Below are 23471 nucleotides of genomic sequence, written 5' to 3'. Positions count from 1 at the left end.
TGACACATCGACTTTTAGTGATGGCAGTTCTCACCAACTGAATACAACTCAAAAGCACAAAATTAACCGACAGAGCAGGTCAACACCCCCACCCTCACCCAAAAATTGTTTATGCAGCATTCCAGTAACATCCAGAAGGAAGAAGTTCTGCATTACCTACACAAGAGTTTCCAGTAAGGTTTAGATTCAACCCTCTTATCTTCAGGCTTTAAGCTAAATGACCAAAGCCAGTTCTAAGTGCAGAAGGCAATTAGAGAGGGAGGTGCCTACAACCCTCATATGAGTTGGATGGATTTGTCTCCTGCATCTCTGTTCCTCCTTGCTGGACAGTTATCAGCTGAGGTTCCCAAAGCAGCAGGACATACAAACACAATGCAGTGGAACTTGCACTTCCTGGAGGAAAACAGCCCCTTAAAGTGAGATGCCTCCATTCACAGTCAAAATTTAATCCTTGGGAGGAAAATGCAAATTACCCAACAAACAGCACCAGCCCACAGGCAATGCCAACCACCATTTTAGTGGCCAAATGCTTATTCCTGACCCTGTGGCATGGAGGAAATCCAACCTCTTGGGCCAGACAGCCAGGAATCTGGTTACCTCCATCCTGCTGCTGTTATGAGCCACATTATGGACAAGCCTGGAAGACTCCAGTGACTTGTAAGTGAAATTAGTTCCTTTCTTCCTGGGGCTCCCAGAAGAGCATTTTTCTCCCACTCTTTCAGAACCTGTCACATAAAACAGCTCATCCCTCCAGCTCACTAGGCCTACTAAAGCACAACAGTTTAACAACCATATTCCCAGCTTGCTTTATGGTGTAGTTTTATTGCCATACAACACTTTTACTGTGGTCCTGCCTTGAATGAAACTCCTCAGCCCTGATTTCCAGTACCCCAGACAAGGCTGGGAAACTCAGCGCTCACGGTGACCTACCAAGGGCTTGGTAAATTAACATTAAAGCCAGGATTAGGGCGATGTGGCAGCAGCAGAATAAGAAGAAAACCCCTGCAGCAAAGACCTTACAGAGCACAAGACACAGAGAACAAAACCAAGAACGACAAAGAAGAAAAGAAGTTAATGAAAAATTAAGATTGAGCGATTACGTATCTGCATTCAGGACTGGGTGATTTCAAACTCAGCACTGATTTGCTTCTTTCCATAACCAAACCCAAATCTCACACCTTTCTAACAGGCACATCAAACCACCACAGGTTCTCTGAGAGTGTCTCAGCAGAGACAGGCTTGAGGAGAGGTGTGGAGGAGGAAAGGGTAGTGCTGGTTTGCTCAGCTCTTCCTCTGCTCTGTGTTTCCCCACAGAGGTGTCTGAGGCACAAACAGGATTCAAACAGCAAATCACAGCAGTTATTGCACTTCAGGCCAGATAGGAACCAAAAAATGAAAACAGCCACGTCCAAAGAGCTCTAATTCTACGTCAAGCGTAACTATTTCACACACAGAGGGTTTATCAGGAGATGCTGCTGTCCTGAAGGCACACAGAGCTGTGGTGGTTTGTCATTTTACACATCAGGAGAGCCATACAAACATTTTAAAGTGCTAAAGATCCTGTACTGCCTCTGTGGAGGGGGACACCAGAAAAACACAGTCCTGTACAATCAGATCCCAGGACTTCGCATTAGCTTAGTCCAGCAAAGCAGAACAGATTTCAAATATTTCCTTTGGGGAAACATCCAGCCTAAGCTGAAAACATCAATGCAGTGCCAGGCCAGAACAGGGAAACAAACACTTAATTACTGGTTCCAGTCCTGCAAAGCCCCTGTGATGGCCTGTGCCCACACAGAAGTGTGTCTATCCTGTGTTCCCGAGGGAGCTCAGGATTTCAGTCTTAGCTCAGCCTCAGCTCCTGCTCCTAATCAGTTCCCCAGGCCCTCGTGCAAGCAGGAGGGAAGAGGAGCATTACAGAAATGGTAAAAGCACATCCCACAGATCTGCTGGCCGAGGTCTCGCTGGAATTGCAAACCAGAGGAGTGCAGCACACACGTGGTGCTTCCATGGAAAGGAAGCTCCTCCTGCCCTCAGAGGGGAGAAAACTCTTCCCAGCCATTTAGCCCCGAACAGAAACAAGCATTCATCCCTAAACTACATCTGAGTTCACTGGCCCTTTCCTGTTATACAACATCATCCACAAAAGAGACATTACTGTGAGCAGAGGGAAAAGCAAAGCACACCCAGGCTCAGAGTGCTCTGTCTCTGCAGGACTGGAGGGCTGGGAGCTCTAATGATCACCTCCCACTCTGCAGATGTGTTTGAAAGATCCACTTTGCTCTGTGCTGCTCCCAGCTCATACAAAAGGGTTGTAAGAGCCTTTTTGGACAAGGAATCTACGGCTTGTTAGGCAAAGTTCTGCATCCTGAGCAATCACAGCGCTGTCGAAATGCCAGTACCAACTATAAAATACCTGGATACACCACGAGGGGAAATGAGGAAAGTGGGAAAGGAGAAATGCAGAGTGTAAAGAGAGTGCAGACCCTCACCAAGAGGGAGTCTGGATTAGGCTAAGTGGAAAGGTTTCTGCAAAAGCAAAGGGAGAGCTGAACACCAATACTGAACTAAAGACATGATGTCCTGGGGGCTACAAAAAAAAAAAAGAGAGATTGTCCAGAGCAGTGCTACATTTTTTTAAACAACTCAAGAGGTAAAACAGCTCCTCCTACTCTCTAGAACCAATTACAGGCTTGCATAATGTTAAAACACAGCCAGGAAAACAGTGCTGCTGTTCACCAGAGCAGGCAAAAGGACACCTGAGTTGGGTTTAAAACACCCACCTCCAAAGCCCCAGAGTGACCTACCTTTCCATGACTGCCAGGCACTCCTTTCTCCACGTGAACCGACTGCCTCGCCGTAGTCTGAAGGTCCCAGAGGTAGCTGTGACTGGGGGAGGCGTCTGTCTCCATTCTGGCTCTTCTACTGGGATAGGAGCTGGTCTCATGCTTAGTGTGGCCCCTAAGAATAACAAATATTGTGGGTTTCAGAGGGTTAAAAGTCGTGCCCATCCTCTCATTCCTGTTCGTGGGGAAAAAAGACAGGACAGATGGTGAAACCATTCACGCTAAAAAAGTAAAGCATTGTCCAACAGAGACACCTTAAAGATACACTAAGAGTTGCCATCCCCAACCTCCAAGCCAGAGAGGTACCAGGTGACCATGGAAGTCCAAGGAGACACAACTGAGCTGACAGGCACTTAGGAAGAGCTGTCCTGTCTTCATCAAGAGGAAAGGGGTTGTAAAGAAAGGGTGAGCTGTGCCCCAGCTGGGATTTATTTAGGCTGTGCTGCCACCTGGTCTGTCACAAAACGGGAAACAGCAAGTTCTGTTTAATTTTACGGCAGTGTCAGGAAACAAAATGGAAAATTGATACCAACGGTATTTCAGCGTGTCCAAAGAGCTGAGTGAACACCTGAAGCAGCTCCACCAACAGAAGCACAACCTGTGGCCTGTGCAAACATGGGCTCACGGGTGCCAGGGGGCCTGGAAAAGTCACTGAAAGCAGATTAACACCACAACTTTCCTCTTCTGCCCCCCTTCTGTGGATGTATTTCTCCTTTCAATAGCTCTGAGCTGGAAAGTATCAAGCACGAGACGGGACTTGGCAAGATGCCTTCAGGAAAGGCCCCTTTGAAACTCACCCCTGATTCTTTCCACAGGAGCCTCTCAGTTAATAAATCAAGATAAATCAAGGCACACACTGGGAGATCGATCTTTCATACATCCCCGGGTGAGGACGGGGAACCTGGGACAGGACACGAGGACGGAAAGCAGGGCATGTTCTGAAGGACAGCTTTGTGCTCAGTGACTTCCCCCACAGGGAGGGAAGAGCTGCTCTTGTGTGCAAAACAGAAAGAAGAAAAAAAAAAAAAAGGTGTATGAAAAGATAAATCACCACCTCTATCCCACAAGCATTCTGAGCTCCACCGGAATTCCTGCACCGGGCAGATCCAGGAGGAGCAGCTCTGCTCACAGAATTGTGCACACACAGACAGCAAACCCCTCTGGGTTGGGATTTAATCATCCAAACAGACTGTGGTAGTGAAACAACACTGCTCCTCTAATACACAGCAGGGTAAAAGGGTCAAGGGAACTTAAGAGTTTAACCAATAAACAAATTCCTGCAGCTAAAAAGCAAGAAATGAGCTATTTAGGCACTTGGCTGTGCTCCCTCCCAGAAATGCACACGGAGTGTTTTCCTCACTGCATCTGTGGCAGGTAGTGGAGCTCCAAACAATTTACAAATGTTACCCAGGAGGAGCCTGTAGGAAGTGAAGCCCCACAATCTCTGCCTTGCACACACAACACACGGTGCCTCTCACTAATTCCCAGCTAACGAGCCCACACAGATTACTTGGGTTTTATTGAAACATGAAATATTTCCTATAGTGCCAATTTTACTGGGAGGCCATTTCAAGGAAAGCTCCTTATCTGGTTTTTCTAGTACTTGCACACTTTAGGGGGCTGGGTGGGTGTCAAGTTGCCAAGCTTTAAATACACTTCAAAAATTGAAAAACAAACAAAAACCCACAAAACATCCCTCCTTAAAAAAAAAAAATAAAAAAGAGACAGGGAAGAACAGGAAAAGAAATTCACTTTCCCTGCATTGTCTTAGCAATACATTTTCCCTACCTGAAGGTTTAATTTCACAGGGAGAGTATAGGAAAATCAGTGATGACCAACATCAAGGGAAGTCCTTCCATGAAATTTTTCTGAGATTTTTCAGACAGAGGCTGAAAAAAATCTGCATTGAATGCATAAATTTGCTGCTGCTGCTGCTACTGATACGTTCACATACTGAATATAACATACTTTTTTTGTTTTAGTAGCCCTGCTGGATCAATTTACCTATTTCTCTTTTCTATGGGGTAACATCAATATCAGCAGCAGATAAGAGAGAAATATGCTGAGAATTACAAGCAAGTACCACAAACAGAGAGGGAAGGATCTGAATGCATAAAGAGACCCAAAATGGGCTTGGATGTATGTGTGGAAAGAGTGGACAGGGGATGCACCAAGGGCTGGAGCCCCTGTGCCCTGGATGCAGGCTGGGAGAGCTGGGGGGGTTCAACTGGAGAAGAGAAGGATCCCAGGAGACCTTCCAGCACCTTCCAGAGCCTAAAGGGGCTCCAGGAGAGCTGGAGATGGATTTGGGACAAGGGACAGGAGGGACAGGACAAGGGGGAATGGCTTCCCACTGCCAGAGGGCAGGGAGAGATGGGATATTGGGAAGGAATTCTTCCCTGTAAGGGTGGTGAGGAACTGAAATAGAATTCCCAGAGAAGCTGTGGCTGCCTCTGGATCCCTGGAAGTGTCCAAGGCCAGACTGGATGGGGCTTGGAGCAACCTGGGACAGTGGGAGGTGTCCCTGCCCATGGCAGGGGTGGAACAAGGTGATCTTGAACCCAAACCATTTAGGATTCCTGACATGCACTGCTGCCACATTTGGTAGGGTAACTCTGGAGCTTTTCCTCATCCCCCCTCAAATTCAATGAGCACTTGGGGATCCTATTTATTCTGCTGTTCCAAAGCTTCATCCCAACCTTCTCACCACCCAGCTCCACTTCTTTATAACTTACTAAGTTACATCCCAGTCACCAGTTCAGAATCTTTTTATAAACCCCTCAAACAGCTTTCAAGAAGAAGAAGTGAAACTTCTCTCCTGAGCAGACAAGAGTGGAGAAAATGCAGCATGAGATTTTCATCTCAGTATATGCATCAAACAGCCAGACATCTCTCAGGGGTGTAGAGGTGAACTGTCTGGGAAGAACTGCCTTCACAGAGGGAAAGCAAAAGTGGCATCTCTCACTCCCTGCCAGTGCTGAGCACCTTTTCCTGCAGTGCTGGGTTTTCTCTGTGCAAACCTGAATTCCCTCAAACGCAAAGAATGACTTCGAGGATCCTACAGGTGGGTTTTTGGGGAGAGGAGGCAAGATTGGTGCTTCCCCACTGGAATGCAGCTCTCTCTATATTTAGAATTCCTCATGGAGAAGGGCTGCCTCCTCTTGGCACATCCCAGACACCATCCTGAAGAAAGGGAGTTGCTGTAAGAGCATCACATGCAGTTGCTGATCCCCATCACGTGCCCCACAGAGGCCCTGCCACAGGGGAGGCACAGGATGGTAACTCGGAGCCTCAGGCATCTCCCAGCTCCAAGGAACCATTTCCTGGCAAGCCTTTGCAGCAAGTACCTCTCTTCCACTGCACTGATAAGAACAGATGTCTCACTGTATTTTTAGCCAGGCTGACCCCAGATCACACAATAAACACCTCTCAGTTCCTCCCGAGCCAGGGCAGATTTGGATCAGCAGCAGCACAGCAAAAGGTTCCCTCCAGAGCTCCTGCCCTGGATGAAAAGGATCAGAGCAGGGACTGTTTGCTCTGGGAAATAGCACATCACCAACAATCCATTTTGGGTAGGCTTTTCTTTGTAGAGCTCAACAAGAACTGCTGTGGGAATAACACAAGAGATGCTACATCTTGACAATAACTACCTCTCTTTTTCCCTTTTGTTCAAGGAGCAAGAGCAGAGGGTTCTCTTCAAGGTGACCACAGCTGCCTTCCTATTACAGAAGACTGGCAGAAATAAATACCCAGCCTAAATGGAAGCAGTCTGTACCCATCTGTAAGTTTAACACATCATTTCTGGGTGCCAGCTTCACTTTGCACTACAAGAGGCAAGAGACAAGTTAAAGTTACTCCATAACAAACTTTCCACATTGTCCAAGACCCAGTGTCAGGCAAACTAATCAGGGTAACAACTACCAATCTAAAAAGAAATATTTATTTATTTAAAACCCATGGGCTCTGAAAAAAAATCAGTCAGAACGTTGCAGGACTCTCTGCACTCATATACTGGCTTCTGAAATATATACTATTTATCTACTGCCAAAATGCTCTCAGTCCTCCACAAACCACAGGACAAGTGGTGCCTGTCTGAAAAAAGCGCCATCTAAATGAAAAGCATCCCTATTAATTGGATTAAAGACCTTTCAAATACTTGCATTTAGCACTGACTTCTCCCCTTCAACAAAAAAAAGCCTTTCACCCTAAATGGCAACTCCTCCCAGAAAAACTTACAACCAGTAGAACACTGGAATTCGCAGCATTGCCATTAACTCCGACATCACTCCTACCAGGAAAACGTTGGTTAAGACATTTTTGAGCAAGATTATTGCAAACAGTAGGATAAGTGGGTGGGTTTTTTTCCCCTGGTCCATGAGATTTCAGTCTCTCTTGCAACGTTCCAGCCTGCTGCTGTCTGAACACCCACCACCAGAGACAGGAGAAATACAGAAACTGCCCATGCAAACCAGCAGTCAAACCCAAGCAAGGAACAAACAGCACATTCAAGAGGTCAGAGAAAGCTGGAAAAGAATGGAAGTGATGGAATTGCTGAGTCTCTTCCACAAAGGAGCAACATCTGAACAGCAGCAGTGTCCTGAAACTGCCTTAAGGCTCCCCAACATGAAATTCTTTGGTTGGCAGATGCAGGAAAGCTTGTGGATGATTTAAAGCATTACATAGCACCATTCTACATTTGAAAAAAAAAACTAAAATAAAATCTCTTTTTATATATTTATAATTTATCTTTTGCTTATATAAGCACAGTAAAAGACAGGCCCTGCTGTGAGGCAAAGCAGGGGTGTCACACTCAGGGAATGGGGCTCACCTTTGTTGAGGAGATGGGAAAGTGAAAGGTGAATTCTACAAATTGTACAGAAAAACTGGCAGAGCCAAGGGAAGGCTGCAGGCCTGCCAAGAGATCGCCAGTCCTTACCACACAAAACAACTATTCCTCCTTCCCAGTTTATAAATTGATTTTATCTGCTGTCCTAGTCCTTCAAAACTGGTTCAATTTTAAGTGAAAGGTTTTTTTCCATCACACAAATTCAGTCTGGACTTACTCTGAGCTTTGCAAGATAAGGAATTAAAGGAATTGGGAAACTAATTAGTTCCCAAAGACCTCACTGTGCCCACTGGTAACTCAAAAATGCAGGTGTTCTCCACAGAGACCTGACTCTGTCACTCAAAGGGCTGAGGTTTTGTCCCCAGCAGCTGGAATTGGAAAAGTTGGGAATTCTGAGAACAGAAAGCCAAATGCCACTTCGCAGCAAGCAAGCAAACAGAAAAAAGCACATGCCAGTCATTTAATCTCTCAAGTTTCCTCCAAGGACGACAATCTTTCACACTCTACAGAGAGTGCAGTGATGGCGTCGCTTCTTTGGGAACGTGGCAGGAAGTTCCACTGATTTCCTCATTTTCTGGCTTTAGAGGAGGCAGCAGAATGTAGTGGTTTGTCTACTGATCACAGGATACTCCAAGGAGGATCCAAAACTTCGGCTCTAAATTGGTTTTGTAACAGTGATTTAAATCCAGGATTCTTTGAACAAGGTTGGTACCTTCCAGAAGACACCTGTTAATTATCTCCTGGCTACCTGCTCTGACCTGCAATATAGTAGATGGCAGTAATTCAAAGCAGTGGGTGATCCTACAATAAATAAATAAATACAACCCCATTTTCCTCAAGCAGACTTTCCCCACAGCTGCAGGAAAGCTGAAGGTTCCTCCCTTTACCTCAGTGCCTTAAAAGAAACCAAATGTTATTTGGTTCTAAAAGGAATTTAAGTGCATCCAAATAGTCCCTTTGCTTAGGCAGAGGAAACAATTTGCCTTTTACACTTCTTGAAAATGCTGTTTAAGATTTCTTATTGGGAGAAAGGTTACACTCAAACAACCCCTCCTCCAGGAGGTTTTCCATGTGTGCATAAAGAAAAGCAGAGGTTCACGTGGACTCATTTCAATTTAAGCCACATCCTTCAGTGTTGGAAGTCTTCCTTCCTAAGACACTTCTCAAGAGCAAAAGGACAAAGGAGATGTGAGCTCGTGGATATGGGGAAAGAAAGAAGGTTAAGAAATAAAGATTTTAGTGCTGAATTGGACAAGATTTCTCTTATCCCAGCACAGAATGTGATTTCTTAAACAGAAATCACATGTGACACTGGCAAGAAAAGATGCAAAGTGATAGGAAAGATCCACACAACAGGTTTCATCTGGAGCAGATTTTTGTGGGTTTTTTTCCCCAAAATACACTTTCCAAAACCCTTTAAGTTTCTCCACTACTTTGGAGGCAACACCTTCCATCAAAGGGAAATGTCTGGGAGTCACTTTGCAGGGCAGCCTCTCCACGGAGCTGATACTGGATGGTTGTACCCAGGAACTTTGCTGATCCCGAGGGTCCCAATTCCAGCCAGTGCAAAAACCAAGGCTCCTTGGCACTTTCATTCTTTAAAACAAATTTCTAGACGCTTAACAGAAGAAACAGGCTCAGCTGTCACTTTGAACCCACCCAACTTAAATCTGAGGCAGTCCCAGGCCAATTGGCAGCCGGAGCCTCTTGATTTTCAGCTCACACACAAAGCAGGGGTTTTGAGACTCTTGTTTTCACTGGAATTTTTCTTAATAGAGTTCTGGGTATTGAAGCCAAGCTCGCATTAGAGAGCCTGAGTTTTGAATTCCTTAAAACAATTACACAGTTAATTTAATCACGCCATTGTTTAAAGGAAATTAAACGTAAATATTTTGATCTTTACAATAAAACTGCTAAAGGGAAAAAAAAAAGAATTGTGGTCAAACAAAATCTGTGGAGAAGAACAATGTGAGGAAATTAATTCAACTGTGATGCTGAAGATTGCTGGTTAGTTAAAGATAATGAGGAGCTTTACTTCTCCTTTTATATTCAAGATCTATTTTGAGATTTGGAGAGGCAGGTGGGATTTGAAAGACACATCTCCAGTTTATCACTGGAACTATCAACATCCCATCCAGGAGATCCAACAAAAAACCCTCTGAAGCTATTCCAAAGATCCTCTCTGCCAAACTGTGGATTTTTTGCTGCAACTCTGTATTATACAGCCACTATTAATGTTTTCTAATTTTTCATTCTGAAGAGCCTCAGCAGGTATTTCATTAATTAACTGACTGTAACTCCATTGACTGCTTCTGATTCCCAGATTTAGTTAGTGGTGGGAGGGCAAGGCAAGTATCCATGACTGAGGAGCTGGACAGACAGCTATGGATGAGACAGAGCTGGATGAGTCAGCTCTGGATCATTTGTTGAGAAGTAAAATGAAGATTTTACTTCTCAAAATTACACCATTCAGAGGAAGAACCTCTGGAGTACCCCAGACAAGGAGTAAATTATCAGTGACAGAACAGTGACAAAAGGTTTCCATTCCATAAATAAACAGCAGGAGATGTTTAGGCTGTATTTGTTTACCAGGATTTGTCTTCTCAAGCTGGTACCATCTGTAAAATGCCCTTTTCTTCTGTTCACTCAGGTCCGACCCCTGCTGCAACAGCCAATGGGAGATCCGGCTCTGACTGATCCCTGGAAAAACCACAACAAAACACAAAAAAGGGAGAAAGAGAAAACTTGTTACATATAAAACATTTTTAGGTGGTTTTTATACTGATGAAAGGTGTTGCCTCACAAAGCCCAGGAACCTGCAGTGCTTGCTTGGATCCCAGGGAAAGCAGAGCTGAAGACTCCCTGCCCTGCCCCAAACTGCCTTAACTTCTCCCTTTGTTCATCCTTACTCAAGGGACATCCTGGAATCTGCCCAATGGACCCACAGGCAAAAAGGGTGCAAAAGTGGGAAGCCAAATCTACCAGTGACTTGAATTGTCCACAACTTCCCTGTGAAATGGGAACAAGTCCCTTCCCCACTGTTACACATATATAACGATAGTTAAGAGATCGTTATCACTCGATGCTCGAATGAGGGAGATAAACACAGAAACAGTCTGTGTGATACAGATCAAATCAGCCCAGAAATGGAGCAAACCAACTGTCAGCAGCTGGGGAAGGGCAGCTGTCTGCCAGCAAAGCAGGAGTCAAGCTCCAGGTATCCAGGCATGATTAGGGACAAAATATTCCAGTTTTTATAGCAAGATTTCTAAGAGTAAAAAGGGGGGAAAAAAATCATACAAGGTAATACAGTTATTTCCAAAGCCTGACAGCAAATGAAGGATCAATGCAGAAAGGGCAAAAAGTGATTAGGAGGGAAACTAAACAAAACAAGAGGTTTAAAAGTGCACCAGGAGGTGAACTGTAGGTTCACTTGGCAACATCAACAAATGTATACAGTTTGCTGAATAACTGCAGCAGAACTTCAGGCAGAACAACTCCCTGTGCTTTCCACAAGGCTCTTCAGCCACCAGGAAGGGTTAACAACATCTCGACTCTCCTGAGAAGTGAAGTTTTAGGAGGTGCTCCAAGTAACAATATACTGCCAACACCACCTGTGCCACCACCTGCTTGGTGATAATGCCCAGGCAGGTAGAGGCTGGTTCTCACACAGAAACCAAACTCCCTGTTCCCTCTTGAGATGCATCAAGGTTTTGTAAGATCTCATAATCATATTTAACTCATGAAAAACAACCCCCTGTAGTTTTACTGCTTCCAATCTGGGGGTTTTACTGTGCTTTTTTTCTGTGTTGAACACCGAAGGCAGTTAAGTTCAGAATGTCTCAACTTGACTCTCAGGTACCATATTCAGGTGGGTTTACTCCAACCAGATTTTTAAAATCACGGGGTTTATACTCTTAATTGTTCTTCCTTAAACGGAATTCTGGAGGCTATGAAGTTTTAATTATCCTGGGGAAAAGGGGTAGGAATGTTTTGTTTCGGAGGCAGAAGTTTACTGCTATTCACCAGGGCTGTGCCCACAAAACAGACCCTGATTTTCTTAAAACCCATTCCCAGAGACTGCCTTGCCCACAACTGAAAGAGCTCAGGAACAGCTGGGGCAGCCAAGAGTTGCCTACCCCCAGGGCCCACACTGGGATCTAAAATTGAGTTTATATTACGAGGGAAGTGGAATTATTCAACCAAGCAGAAATCTTAGATCCTGCCAAGTTTACATCAAGTAACAGTGGAAGTTACAAGTTAATACCAAAAGAAGTCAATTCAAGTTGGTGATATCTTCTGGCCCAGACCAAGGCTTCAAGAGCCTAGTTGAAATCATGCCAGCTAGATGCTTGATCACTGGTGAAAGGACCAAGTTTCGAAAATTTGCAGCTCTTGACCTACTCTTACGATTTATAAAAGCCATTTTTTGAACACAGTGCTGTGGGACACGAAGGTTTGGCTGCCCAGCTCCCATCAATCACTGGGTAACAGCACCACACATTTACTTGTTTACTACGGTCCACTTACACTTACTGCAGTGAATTAGTGTGTGCTGAGTGCTTGGATAACAAACTAAGACATAAACACAGAGCACTGTTAGATAAAAATTATAAATAAGAGATTAGATGTCCTCGGCAAGTGGAAAATCCGAATTCTCCTCACAAGGCTGCCTGACACGGTCACAACGTGGTACAGACGTGACTGCTCCAGACCATGTGCTTGGGACAGCACAAAGGGGAAGGAGCCAAAAGACTCAAGCTGGGTGTTGCCATGTCCACTTTCGTAGAATCACAGAAAATTTGAGTTGGAAAAGACCTTTAAAGGTCATCTAGTCCAACACCCCCTGCAATGAGCAGGGACATCATCAACTAGGTCAGGTTGTTCAGAGCCCCATCCAACCTGACCTTGAACGTTTCCAAGGATGGGGCATCCACCAACTTTCTGGGCAACCTGTGCCAGGGTTTGGCTGTTCTCATTGTAAAAAGCTTCTTTCTTCTATCTAATCTAAACTGATCTTCCTTCAGTTTAAAAACATTAGCCCTTGTCATAACAGGCCCTGCTAAGTTTGTCCCATCTTTCTTATAGGCCACAATAAGATCTCCCCAGAGCCTTCTCTTCTCCAGGCTGAACAACCCCAATCCCTTCAGCCTGTTCTCACAGGAGAGGTGCCCCATCCTTCTAATCATCTCCATGGCCCTTCTCTGGATTTGCTCCAATGTCTTTCCCCATCTTTTAACCTGTATCTGTCTTACCAGCAACTCTGCACTGTCACAAGGTACTGAACTGCACCAAAGTCCTCCAATACAGAGCTGTACCTCTGCTGGAATCCTTCTGTGGCAAAATAACTGGTGTCATTTAGCCACAGCAGCTGATCCTTCGACTCACTGCGAGTCCTCACAGTTCACAAAGCTGCTTCTGCAAAATGTTCTTAAGGCATAAAACTTATCTGTACCTCAGCTCGGTTTAGAGGCCCAAAAACCACATTTCAACAGCTTCACTCATCAAGGTCACGTGCGAAGTCTGTAGCAGATCCAGGATTTCCTATATCCCAGTGTCCTAATACAAATCCATCCTTCACTCTTTTCAATTAAAAAAACAACCCTCCCCAAACTGTCACGTCAGAGTTTGTTGCATCTCAAGTGCCTCAGGGCCAGGGCCAGGTACTGCCACCAGGACCGCGCCGGCACGTTGTCTGTGATCATTCCTCTCTAGGAAATTGCACTGGCAGGAGAAAAAGAAATCCTCCTGCTGCCAGAAGCAGCTTAATGAAATAAGTTTCTCTGGAGTACTGAAAATCCAGCTGTGTTGAGGAAATTCACTCCCAAACTGAATGGGGAAGACTGTCATCCTCTGGGCCCAGCAACAGCGGGGCCACGAACACGTGGTTGTGAGCACACATAGTTTTCTCACAGAAAACACTGAAGAAAAGTGGTGTTCACAAAGGGCTGTTGCAATTTAAATGCTGACTTCTTGTGTCACACATCACTCCTTCCCGTGGCAGGCTATGCTTCCTAACAATAAACCCCACGGAGGTGGCAGGTCGTGTTCACTCCTCTGGCCAGCCCTGCTGGCTGCTACACAAGTTACCTGGGGAAAGAGTTTCCCTTTCAAATACATAAAAGAAATGGCAAAGCACAGCATCAAGAGGAGGTAACTGGTATCTGCAGTACAAATCTCCTCATAACCCTCAACGCTGCTACTCAGCGAGTCTTTGGGAACTGGTTTTCACCTTCACAGATTTGTTCCGCGGCTCTGCTTTGCATTTCTTTCATGTTTCTTTCAGGAGAGGTTTTTAGAAGCACCTGGAACACGTCAGACCCGGAGAAGAAAGTAACTGACTGTGTTTTAATTCTTCACTTTGTAAGCAAAGTCCTACATCCACAGAACAAGTGCTTGCAAAGGACACCTATCAATTTAAGGAGATTAGCAAAGCTTGTTTACAGAAAACCTGCAAAGATCAAAATCACAGGGGGAAAAAAAAGCTTTCCCTGTGTTGTCATGAGTTTAAAAAAAGAAGGAAGGAAGGAAAATGTTTTTCAAAATCCAGTGGCATGCCATTTCAGATGATCAGTAACTCAGCAACTTTCTGAATTCTCTTCACACAACAGGACTAGTTAAGTTTCCCTTTGTATTTGCATTTGCTCAGCATCCCTGTGTGTAGGTTCCAAACCTCTAGGGATTTTATTTGCTCCAGCAGTGCTCCAAGGCTGCCCTCCACTGCACTGGATGCTGTGTGTGTTTAGCATAATGGAAAGCCAACTCCTGGAGTTCTCATCTCAGTTAAGACAGAGACAGTAGGACAGGGCTGGGCTGTACCAGCAGAATAATTGGGAAGGTGAGCAGAACTGCACCCTGCAAAGCTCTGTGTGTATTTAAAAAAAACAACAAAGAATGGCCTCTGCGTTTTTATTCTTGGGGTTTGTTTTGGTTTTTTAAATGGTTTGGTTTTTTAAAAAATCTGAATTGAAATTTCTGCTCTGCAACCTCAGGAAAATAAGGATTTTTTTATTTTTTGTGTTCCTTCACTCCCTATGCGTAAAAAATGGGAAAGGTAGTATTTCCAAACCTTGCAGAGGCATCATCCATCAAAATATTTATTCCCACCTGCAAAGGGCTCATCCCTGAATACTCCTCCCTCTCTTCTTTACTGTAGCACAGAACAGACAGTTCCTGAAAACATTTCCCCCACTTCCCAGCCCCATTTGGAAGCTCGGGCAGCATCTCTTAGCAAGTTTACATTTCTCTTTTTACCCTTTGCCTTCTGACCAGAACTCAACTGATGCCCAGTGGCAATTAAGGCAAACTGCAGCACAAGACTTCAAATTATGGCTGATAAAAATTTGGCCCCTCACCTGCCCCACATGGGGCTGAACCCCCACCCTGAGCAAAGCTGCAGCTCCTGGTAAAAGCAGCTCCAAATCCAAGATAGGAAATTCCGCAGGAACTATTATTAGCTCCTGTTTATACTGTCATTTTTCTTATCAGTAGGAGATTATTTATACAGAGCCCAACCCAAGTGCTTCTTGTTTATCTTATTACAGACACCATTAAAAAAGTTTCTATAAAAAGCAGCTCCTGTTTTTAGGACCAGCACTAATAAGTGTTATGTTAAGGTTTTGCTTCTTATCAATCATTCCTTTATTTTCAAGTCACCATTTAATACTCTGTTACTATTTTCCAACCTTCCCTCTCAGTACACCATAGAACGTCTTCCAGGTTTAATTTTTTCCCGTCAGATTCATTAGCTAAATCATTTTTAAGGTTTCTGGTAATTTTATATGGACTTAGAGAGCCTAAAAAATTGTTCTACTGCAACAGCTGACTTTAACCTTCAGCTCCATGTTCCTCTGTCATGTATCCTCCCTCTCCATCACTTCCCCTGTGCTACAGCAGGAAAAACAAAAGGAAAAGCTGTTTACTGATGCAGAGGCTGGGGTAGGAACGTGGATTCTGTTAAGTGCTTTGCAATAGGAGAATTAAGATGAGAAAAAGGAGAAATAGATTTCTGAATGAAAGAGGAGCTCGAAGAATTAGCAAAATAAGGCAAAATGGAAGTTTCGAGGGGTCCAAGTTGCAGTGCAAGTTTCTGCCCCAAGGGCAGAGCACAGCAAGTTACAGAGTGGGGATAAATAAGGTCGTAAGCACTGGGGAAACATCACAGCCTCTGAGGAGCTGATCAGAAATCTGCAGCCTGAAGACATCCAAACACATCGGTTCAGCTCAAGTTTATCACTTGTACGTCCAATCTGGCCGGTTCAAACCCAGCCACAATTAAGACAAGGCAGCCAAGGTCTGGGCTCCAAGCTAAAGGTCCAATATCACTGTTCAGATTCACTGTTATTGCCTTCCCCCTCCCCATGCCATGATCCTCTCCCATTACACACACAAGGAATTTTTTAGAGTACTAAAGGAATTGGTGGAGAGGGAAAGGGCAAAGTTGGCAGCAGGGGCAGCCAAGCCAAATAACTTTCCTGAGAGAGTTCAGAGCCAGCCATACACTTCTCTTTTCTTTCCTGCCTCTTCCTGGAGCAGAAGGGCTGAAGCCTAAAAGCTCATTTATTCATTTGCCTCTTGTATAAGTAACTATTTACAGAACACCTTTACCAGTAAGACTAAGGCTGTAAATACTGAGATGATGCCATTTGGGATCATATATTCTGCAAAGCATTGCCTCTGTCTGTACAAACTGTTATTTTAATGAACCAAAAGCGGTTTTCCAGGCATTCCTCAGGAGCCTCTTGGATGCTGGAGACATCTGAAGAACACACAAGTCAACCAGCACCCATCATGCCTAAAAAACTCTGGAAGTGAGAGCCCTGGGACACGTGCTCTCTGCTCTGGATCTCTGTCCTGAGCTATTTTAGTCCCTCCTCACCACTCTGTGCTTTTGAGAGGAAGCTGATGTTTCTCCCTGGTAGTGCTGAGCACGCTCTTTAATCTGGTCCTTTCAAACATCTCTGAGATTCACTATTTCTTTCAGATAAGCCATAACTATATACTTGATGGTGGCATGCAAGTACTACACATCTGCTTACACAGGGTTGTGGGTTATATTTGTAATCAATCAGCTCCTGGGACCCTCCCACAGAGGATGACACAGATCAACTGCAAAGATCGACATGGTTTCCCATTGATTTGGCCTGACAACAGGATAATAAAACAGTGCCACTAGTTCACTCCTCCTTCTCTCCAGTGACATCTTCCAATATTTCTCTGATCACTGTGGGAGTTCATCCTGGATTCCCCTTGAGTTGAGTGGAATGGGTGTGAAATTTAGTCAGCCATGTCTGAAGTGGATGGAGTCGTTTATTCACAGGAGGAAACAATCTGAGCTCCCAAAGGCTACATGCCAACCTCATGCCAACTGAAATCCAAGAGAGACAGCTCAGGATGGGAGGAGAAAAACCACCAGCTGTGAAGAGACTGGGCTTGACTTTCCTACAGCCTGACCCAGGGGTATCAGAGACATGTGCCCACCTAGTTAATTATAATTAGATCCATTCCTTTCATCAATACATTAGTTTTGGTGTGGTGATTCTGATTCAGTGGCCCCACTGACCAGAAGAAATATTGGCTTGCTTTGGAAAGACTCCTTTCCTGCAGTTTTTTCCTCTGTGCATTGCTCCTCCTGCAGGGGAAGATGGTCTGACTTGCTGGTAGACATGAAGGGTGCTGTACAGAGCTTAATTCAGAGATGGGTTATTCCAGGACTATACTCAGGCAGGGAATGCACAAAAGCAGGAGAGTGACCCACTAACTACCAAAATTTCTGAGTTCAGGTACAATTTAAGCAACTTGACTTATAGTATTGAAATACTAGTGCTAACATCTGATAAGGCTGAAAACATCCCTTACATTTACACAAAATGTTAATCTCATGATTTTCCAGATGAAATTGAAAGCAGGGAAGGACAAGGAATTTTGCCCAAGATCACAGAGAAGAGCTGGAGACGTGGAAGGAATTCCAGGCTCCGTGGCTCCAGCCTGCCCACCTCAACTGTCTGCAAATCCAGAACTCCCAGACAGATGGGTTCTTATGACATTTCAAATACTGGAAATATAAGAGAACAACTTCCCTCCTGCTGATTTGGCATTTCCAGTCACCAAGGAGCCTTAAAAAATATCTATTTCAAGATCTTCATCCAAACTTAGGTTAAAAAATTACTGAGTCTTAGAGGTGTAACATGGGATTGAGCTTTGGGATTTTATCAAGTTTTCCTCCTCAGACATTGAGGGGCTTGAGCATGTCCAGGGAAGGGAACGGAGCTGGGGAAGGGGCTGGAGCAGCAAGAGTGGCTGAGGGAGTTGGGGGGGCTCAGCCTGGAGAAAAGGAGGCTCAGGGGGGACCTTCTGGTTCTGCAATTCCCTGACAGGAGGGGGGAGCCAGGGGGGTGTCGGGCTCTGCTCCCAGGGAACAAGGGACAGGACAAGAAGAAACAGCCCCAAGCTGCACCAAGGCATGTTTAGGTTGGATACTGGGAACAATTCCTTCATGGAAAAGGAGCTGCCCAGGGCAGTGGTGGAGTCCCCATCCCTGGAGGGATTTAAAAGCTGTGTGGATGTGGCAATTGGGGACATGTGGTGGCCTTGGCAGTGCTGGGAGTATGGTTGGGCTTGATGGTCTTGGAGGGTTTTTCCAACCAAACTGATTCTGAAGATGCCTCCAGCCACAGTGTTCTGGATAAGCAGTGTGAGCCTGTAAAGGAGAACTAATAACATCCCACCCCATGGAGGAGCAGCAGGACTCTGTCACTCTTTGTGTAAAGCTCTGGGAACACACCCAGGGAAGGTGGGATATCACTCCAGTGTGTCCACTCATCCTGCATGTGAAAGAGAGAAGGTTCAGGGCAGGGGGCACAAACACTACTCCTGTGTAAAATCAACGCTGGTCTGGTCACCCCTCAAACTCAGATCTCATTTTAACTGTGACTAAGTGATGGAGAAAACTTCCAACTCTCATAATCCGACTGCTGGCTGCAGTGATACCAGTTACAGCTGCATCTCCTGACTATTCGTATACTTTTTAGAATATAAATGCATATTATCTCTCTCTCTCTCCATACACAGAGATGCAGATATGCATCTATTTGCTGCACTCAACAAACAATTTAAGAATTAAGGAAAACCGTTTTCATTTTAAGATAAGAACTTCGGGCTTATTTTAATGCTGTAAAATAAAATCTCCAAGCACAAGCCACAGGAAAAAAAAAAATGGGGGAAAAAAAGGAAAAAGTGATTCACTGGGGAAGTTCCATGATGTGCAGGACAATGGGTCTTAAATCAAAGGCATACATTATCATGACTAAGCTGACAGATCTGCACTGCAATGCAGAAAGCCAAGTGATATTCCAACATCTGCACCGTGCTCTGAGAGGTAGTTTAGACACAGCTTCCCAAAATTCAGAAAGGATCCCCCCCCCCCGAGCTCTTACCTGTTACCTGTGCAACAACTGCTTGGGAGATTCTCCGGTTGGCCAGGAAGGCTTTGATTTCCTCCTTTATCACACTGCTGTCCCTCCTACCAAAACAAAACAACAACAGGACACACAAAAAGAGGGACAGGCCAAGTGAAGGTGGAAAAGGGCTTTATCTCCTTTCTTTAGGGGATTAGGAGTGGGGAAGGCTGGCATCCAAACAGTCCAAGTGCCTCAGCAATGGACACTTCTTTTAACAAGTGTCACGTTTGATCCGAGTGCAGGAGCAGGAGAATGGATGACTCATGTCCCATATAATTCATGTTAGGTGCAGCACTGCCATATGGAATGTACAAAGTTTCATTACACAGGGATGAATAAATCTCTCACACCAGCATAAAAACCTCAGTCATAAAAATGAGGCACAAAAAAATAAAAAATAAAGGATAGCAGGGGCTGCATGGTTAGTTACCCAAATGAATTTGCACACACCAACCTCCTCCAGCCTTTCAAGGAAAAGATCTGAAGGAAAAGAGATTTTGCAACCTCTGTCCCCTCACTGAACCCCCTTAGTCCTCCACTTTAGTCCTGATTTTGCACTGAATGAACTGAGGTATTTGTATGATTTTTACAAGGTCTGCACAGGTAGCTCAGAAGGGGCTAAAACTGTGCTAAAAAGCAAATAAATTGGGGGTTGCACAGGGACTGTGATATACAGCAGATTTTGATTGCGTTAAACACATATTTTGCCTTTCTCTTCCTCCCTCCCTTCCTGAAAAGGGCAGACAATTAAACCCAGCCTTTATTAGGCTTTATTATTTGGTCATTTCCCTTCTCCCCTCACAGCAGCATTCAAGGCAGACTCGAGCTTGCAAATCTAAATGCAAAATAAATGCCATGTTGTGGGTTCATTTTTATTTCTGTACCCAACACTCATCTTCCATATGCCTGCAAATAAACATAATTTCGGTTTAAATAAGCACTAAAAGCATTACCTGAGACTTATTGCATAGGAACCCAAAACTCAATGGGATGATTAAACCTCAGCCATGGGAACCTGGCTCTCTGCTGCACGTACCTTCCCTCATCCAGCAGGGAATGAGGGTGATCAGCTTTTCTCACTGCTCATCTCTAATCTTCTCCTTCAAAAGCCATACCTTTACCCTAAATCTCCAAACATATTTCCATCCTGGAGCTTACAAACCCCAATTCTCACACAGGTACTTTGTGAATGTTGCAATTTGGGGGTGGGGGGGAAAGATAGTCCAGCATTATGACCAAAATTGTTTTGAGACATTTGGCCTTTCCTCTTATTTTTTTTTTTGTGCTCTCAAAGCCCACTGACTCTGACTTTCATCCTCAGGAGTATAATCCCCTCCTTTCATCTCTGCCTGAAAAAGAAGCTGCCAGAAGTAAAGGAAGGTCAGGCTGGGGAAAAAAACCAACAACTGGCTCTGACTGAAAACTTCTTTTCTTCTTTACTGTTTGCATTTCCCTACACCACCCTGCAGCCTCTGCAAATCCCTGCCACAAATTACAAACAGGAAACATCCATCCTCTGCAGATCCCACTGGAAAGCACTGACCAATCCAAGCAGGATTCCCTACTCTCCCTCTATATGGAAGGAATTACAAGGGGTATGAAGCAGTAGAGGAGGAGTCATGGGAGTTGACACTCAGTCAGAATTCTTCTAAATAAAAGCAAGGTGGAAAATTGGTGCAATCCCAATTTTGGCACAGCATGGGCAAAAATATTCCAATAGCAAGACTGTGGGATACCCACAGGGCCAGGGGCTGCCTGCACAAGGCTGAGAGGCAGATGAGAGGTTCTGGGATAGTGACCCTTGGGGAACTGGCAGGGAACAGCTCTGAAGCAGCTCCTGCTCTCCTGATAATCACTGAATCCCAATGGAATGGTTTGGGCTGGAAGAGACCTTTAAAGGCCTGCAATAAACAGAGATATCTTCAGTTAAATCAGGTTGCTGAGAGTTCAGACCAACCCGACCTCGAATGTTTGGAGCGATGGGGCATCCACCACCTCTCTGGGCAACCTGGGCCAGTGTTTTCCCACCCTCTGTGGCTACCACAGCGCTCCTCCAACACACACACCTCCTCTGAGGCACTTCTCACTCTGCCCTTCCAAACTTCCTGGTGGCTCATCAAAAGCATTTTTAACTCCCGAACTTCCCAAGGTGTCAGAACAACGAACACGGATTTGCTCCAAAGCCCAGAAACGGAACCGAAAAAAAATCCCAGCGCGCTCCCTTAACCTCTTTTCTCTCCTAAGTCTCCCCGCTACAGATCCAAGCGACAAGACCTCCACTAACCTCATCAGCTCCTCCACCTTGTCGTCGATGTCCAGGTCCTCCTCGGAGGCCTCGAAGCTGTAGGACCTCTGGGCCAGGCTGTTGGCCAGGGGGTACCGGGTGGGCGACATCTTCCCGTTGAAGGCGGACAACCTGTCGTTACTCTCCCTCCCGTTCTGATTAGTAGTGCAAGGCTGCGGGGAGGTGTCGTAACTGTTGCTGGGCGAGGGGGACATCCCACAGTGCTGGGTCTGCGTGGAGGCTGTGGCCGTGGAGGAGGAGGCCGGCACGTTGTTGGTGCTGTTGCCGTAGGAACCGCCCCCGTAGCCAGACCTTCTCCCGAATTTGTCGCTATGCTCTTGGTCGAGGCGATCCAAGGTTTCCAGAGCGTGGAGGATCTCATGCCTGGTCATTCCCGTGCGTCTCAGGCGCTGCAGAAGGTCTATCTGCTCTATGGTAAATCTTGGCTCGTCCGTGTAGTGAGACATGGTTTCCAGCAGGCTGAAAACGAGGGAAAACAGGAAACCAAATGCTTCAGGTCAACTGTGGCACACGGGAAGTACTTTACACGCCTCAAAGATCAATCCTGGTCCAAAACTTTAAGACACACACACACGACAGAACTGGCAGCACAAAAGTGCACCTCCAAACCACCTCAGCAGGCAACCTCCCAAAAATGCCAGGCTCACAAAGGGCTTATTTTCTTTGGAGTGCTCCAACAGCATTTCCCTCTTCTCCTGGCATCCCCTACACCTGCAGTTTGTACCCTTTTGCTTTGGACAAACTGCTGCTACAGAGACAGTGGTTGCTCAGTTATTAAGGCTGCAATTGATTTCACACAAAATCTTGCCCCCATTTACCCACCAGGTAGAAATCCCACATTCCAAAACTGTTCGGTCAAGGCCAGCGGTTGAGTTTTTCCGCAGAAGTTTTAACGGGCTGTGACGTGAGATTTATCAGTCTCGACTCTTTCAAATCTTAACTACAAAGAGTTCAAGTTGCCCTAACTTTTGCTGCAACCTTGAAAAAAAAAAAAAAAGAAAAGAAGATAAAAACACACCTAACGGAAATTCTAGTGGCCTGTAGGACCTAAGTTGATTTGACTGAAGTCCCGTTTCTGAAGGTGGATTTCTGAAGTTGGGAACTTTTGAACCTGGAACGCTGTCACGGATCGCCTGCCCTGACAAGGAAAGTGCAGCACATCCAATTACTCCTGAGCTTTCATTTAAAGAAATAAGTCTTCAGCCTTTTCCCCTCCAAAGGCAGCCCTCTCATGTAACTCAATCATTCTGGTGGCTCATCAAAAGCATTTTTAACTCCTAAGCTTCCCAAGGTGCCAGAACAATGAACATGGATTTGCTGCATAGCCCAGACATGGAACCGAAAAGAAAAAAATCACAATATGCTCCCTCAATCTCTTTTCTTTCCCAAGTCTCCTCACTACAGATCCAACTGGCACACAAACAACAAGATCACCTCCTTCAGAGCTCTAGATCTTGAGAAGAAGGGATGGCAGATGGAGGGCAGACAGAACTTGGCAAGGAGAACAAGGCATTTTCCATCCTTCTCGTGAATCTTCTTATGAGTCAAGGGTTTATTACCATTCCTGCAGGAGAGCAGGGTGAGGAGATCACTCAAACTCCAGGAGACGTGACAGAGCTAATGTACCATCCCTGTGAGCACTCAGAAAAGTCAAATAAGGATTCCAAGGACCCCGTGAAAACCAAGAGAGGGATGATGGCTGTGGGACCTTCCAGGGACAGGGCTGCCTATTCCTGTCCACGGATTTTGAAGATGACTCCTCATGTCCATTTTTGTACTGGCACAAAGAAGTTCCCAACAGGAGACACGGAGTGACTAGAGATCTGTAACATGGGCTGAAGAACACTGAGAACTGGCTTGCTAAGTAGAGCTGGAGTTGGAGTGTAACTGTACAGACATGGTCCTACACACCCAGGATGCACAAATCCACAAAAATGCCTTTTGCAGCCTGGGAAATAGGGAAATGAGGAGATGGTCCCACCTTTGGCCTCATCCATCGACTACTGAACCCCTTTCAT

At 45.3% G+C, this 23471-nt stretch overlaps 1 protein-coding gene across 1 annotated transcript in view; it reads right to left on the bottom strand.

Annotated features, from left to right (window-relative positions):
• HMBOX1 (homeobox containing 1) overlaps nt 1–23471 on the bottom strand; it is a 102789-nt gene that overhangs the window by 20852 nt on the left and 58466 nt on the right. Inside the window, exons 3-6 of the mRNA XM_017830463.1 lie at nt 21433–21912; nt 19125–19210; nt 10279–10389; nt 2805–2958 (exon numbers count right to left, since the gene is read on the bottom strand). Of these exons, the coding sequence (XP_017685952.1) occupies nt 2805–2958; nt 10279–10389; nt 19125–19210; nt 21433–21912 (831 nt within the window). The remainder of the gene's footprint in view (nt 1–2804; nt 2959–10278; nt 10390–19124; nt 19211–21432; nt 21913–23471) is intronic.

Source organism: Lepidothrix coronata, unplaced genomic scaffold (genome assembly GCF_001604755.1).
Source record: "Lepidothrix coronata isolate B3197 unplaced genomic scaffold, Lepidothrix_coronata-1.0 Scaffold179, whole genome shotgun sequence".
Taxonomy (NCBI): Eukaryota; Metazoa; Chordata; class Aves; order Passeriformes; family Pipridae; genus Lepidothrix; species Lepidothrix coronata.
Note: the sequence above shows the minus strand (reverse complement) of the source record. Positions and strands in the feature narration are given on the sequence as shown.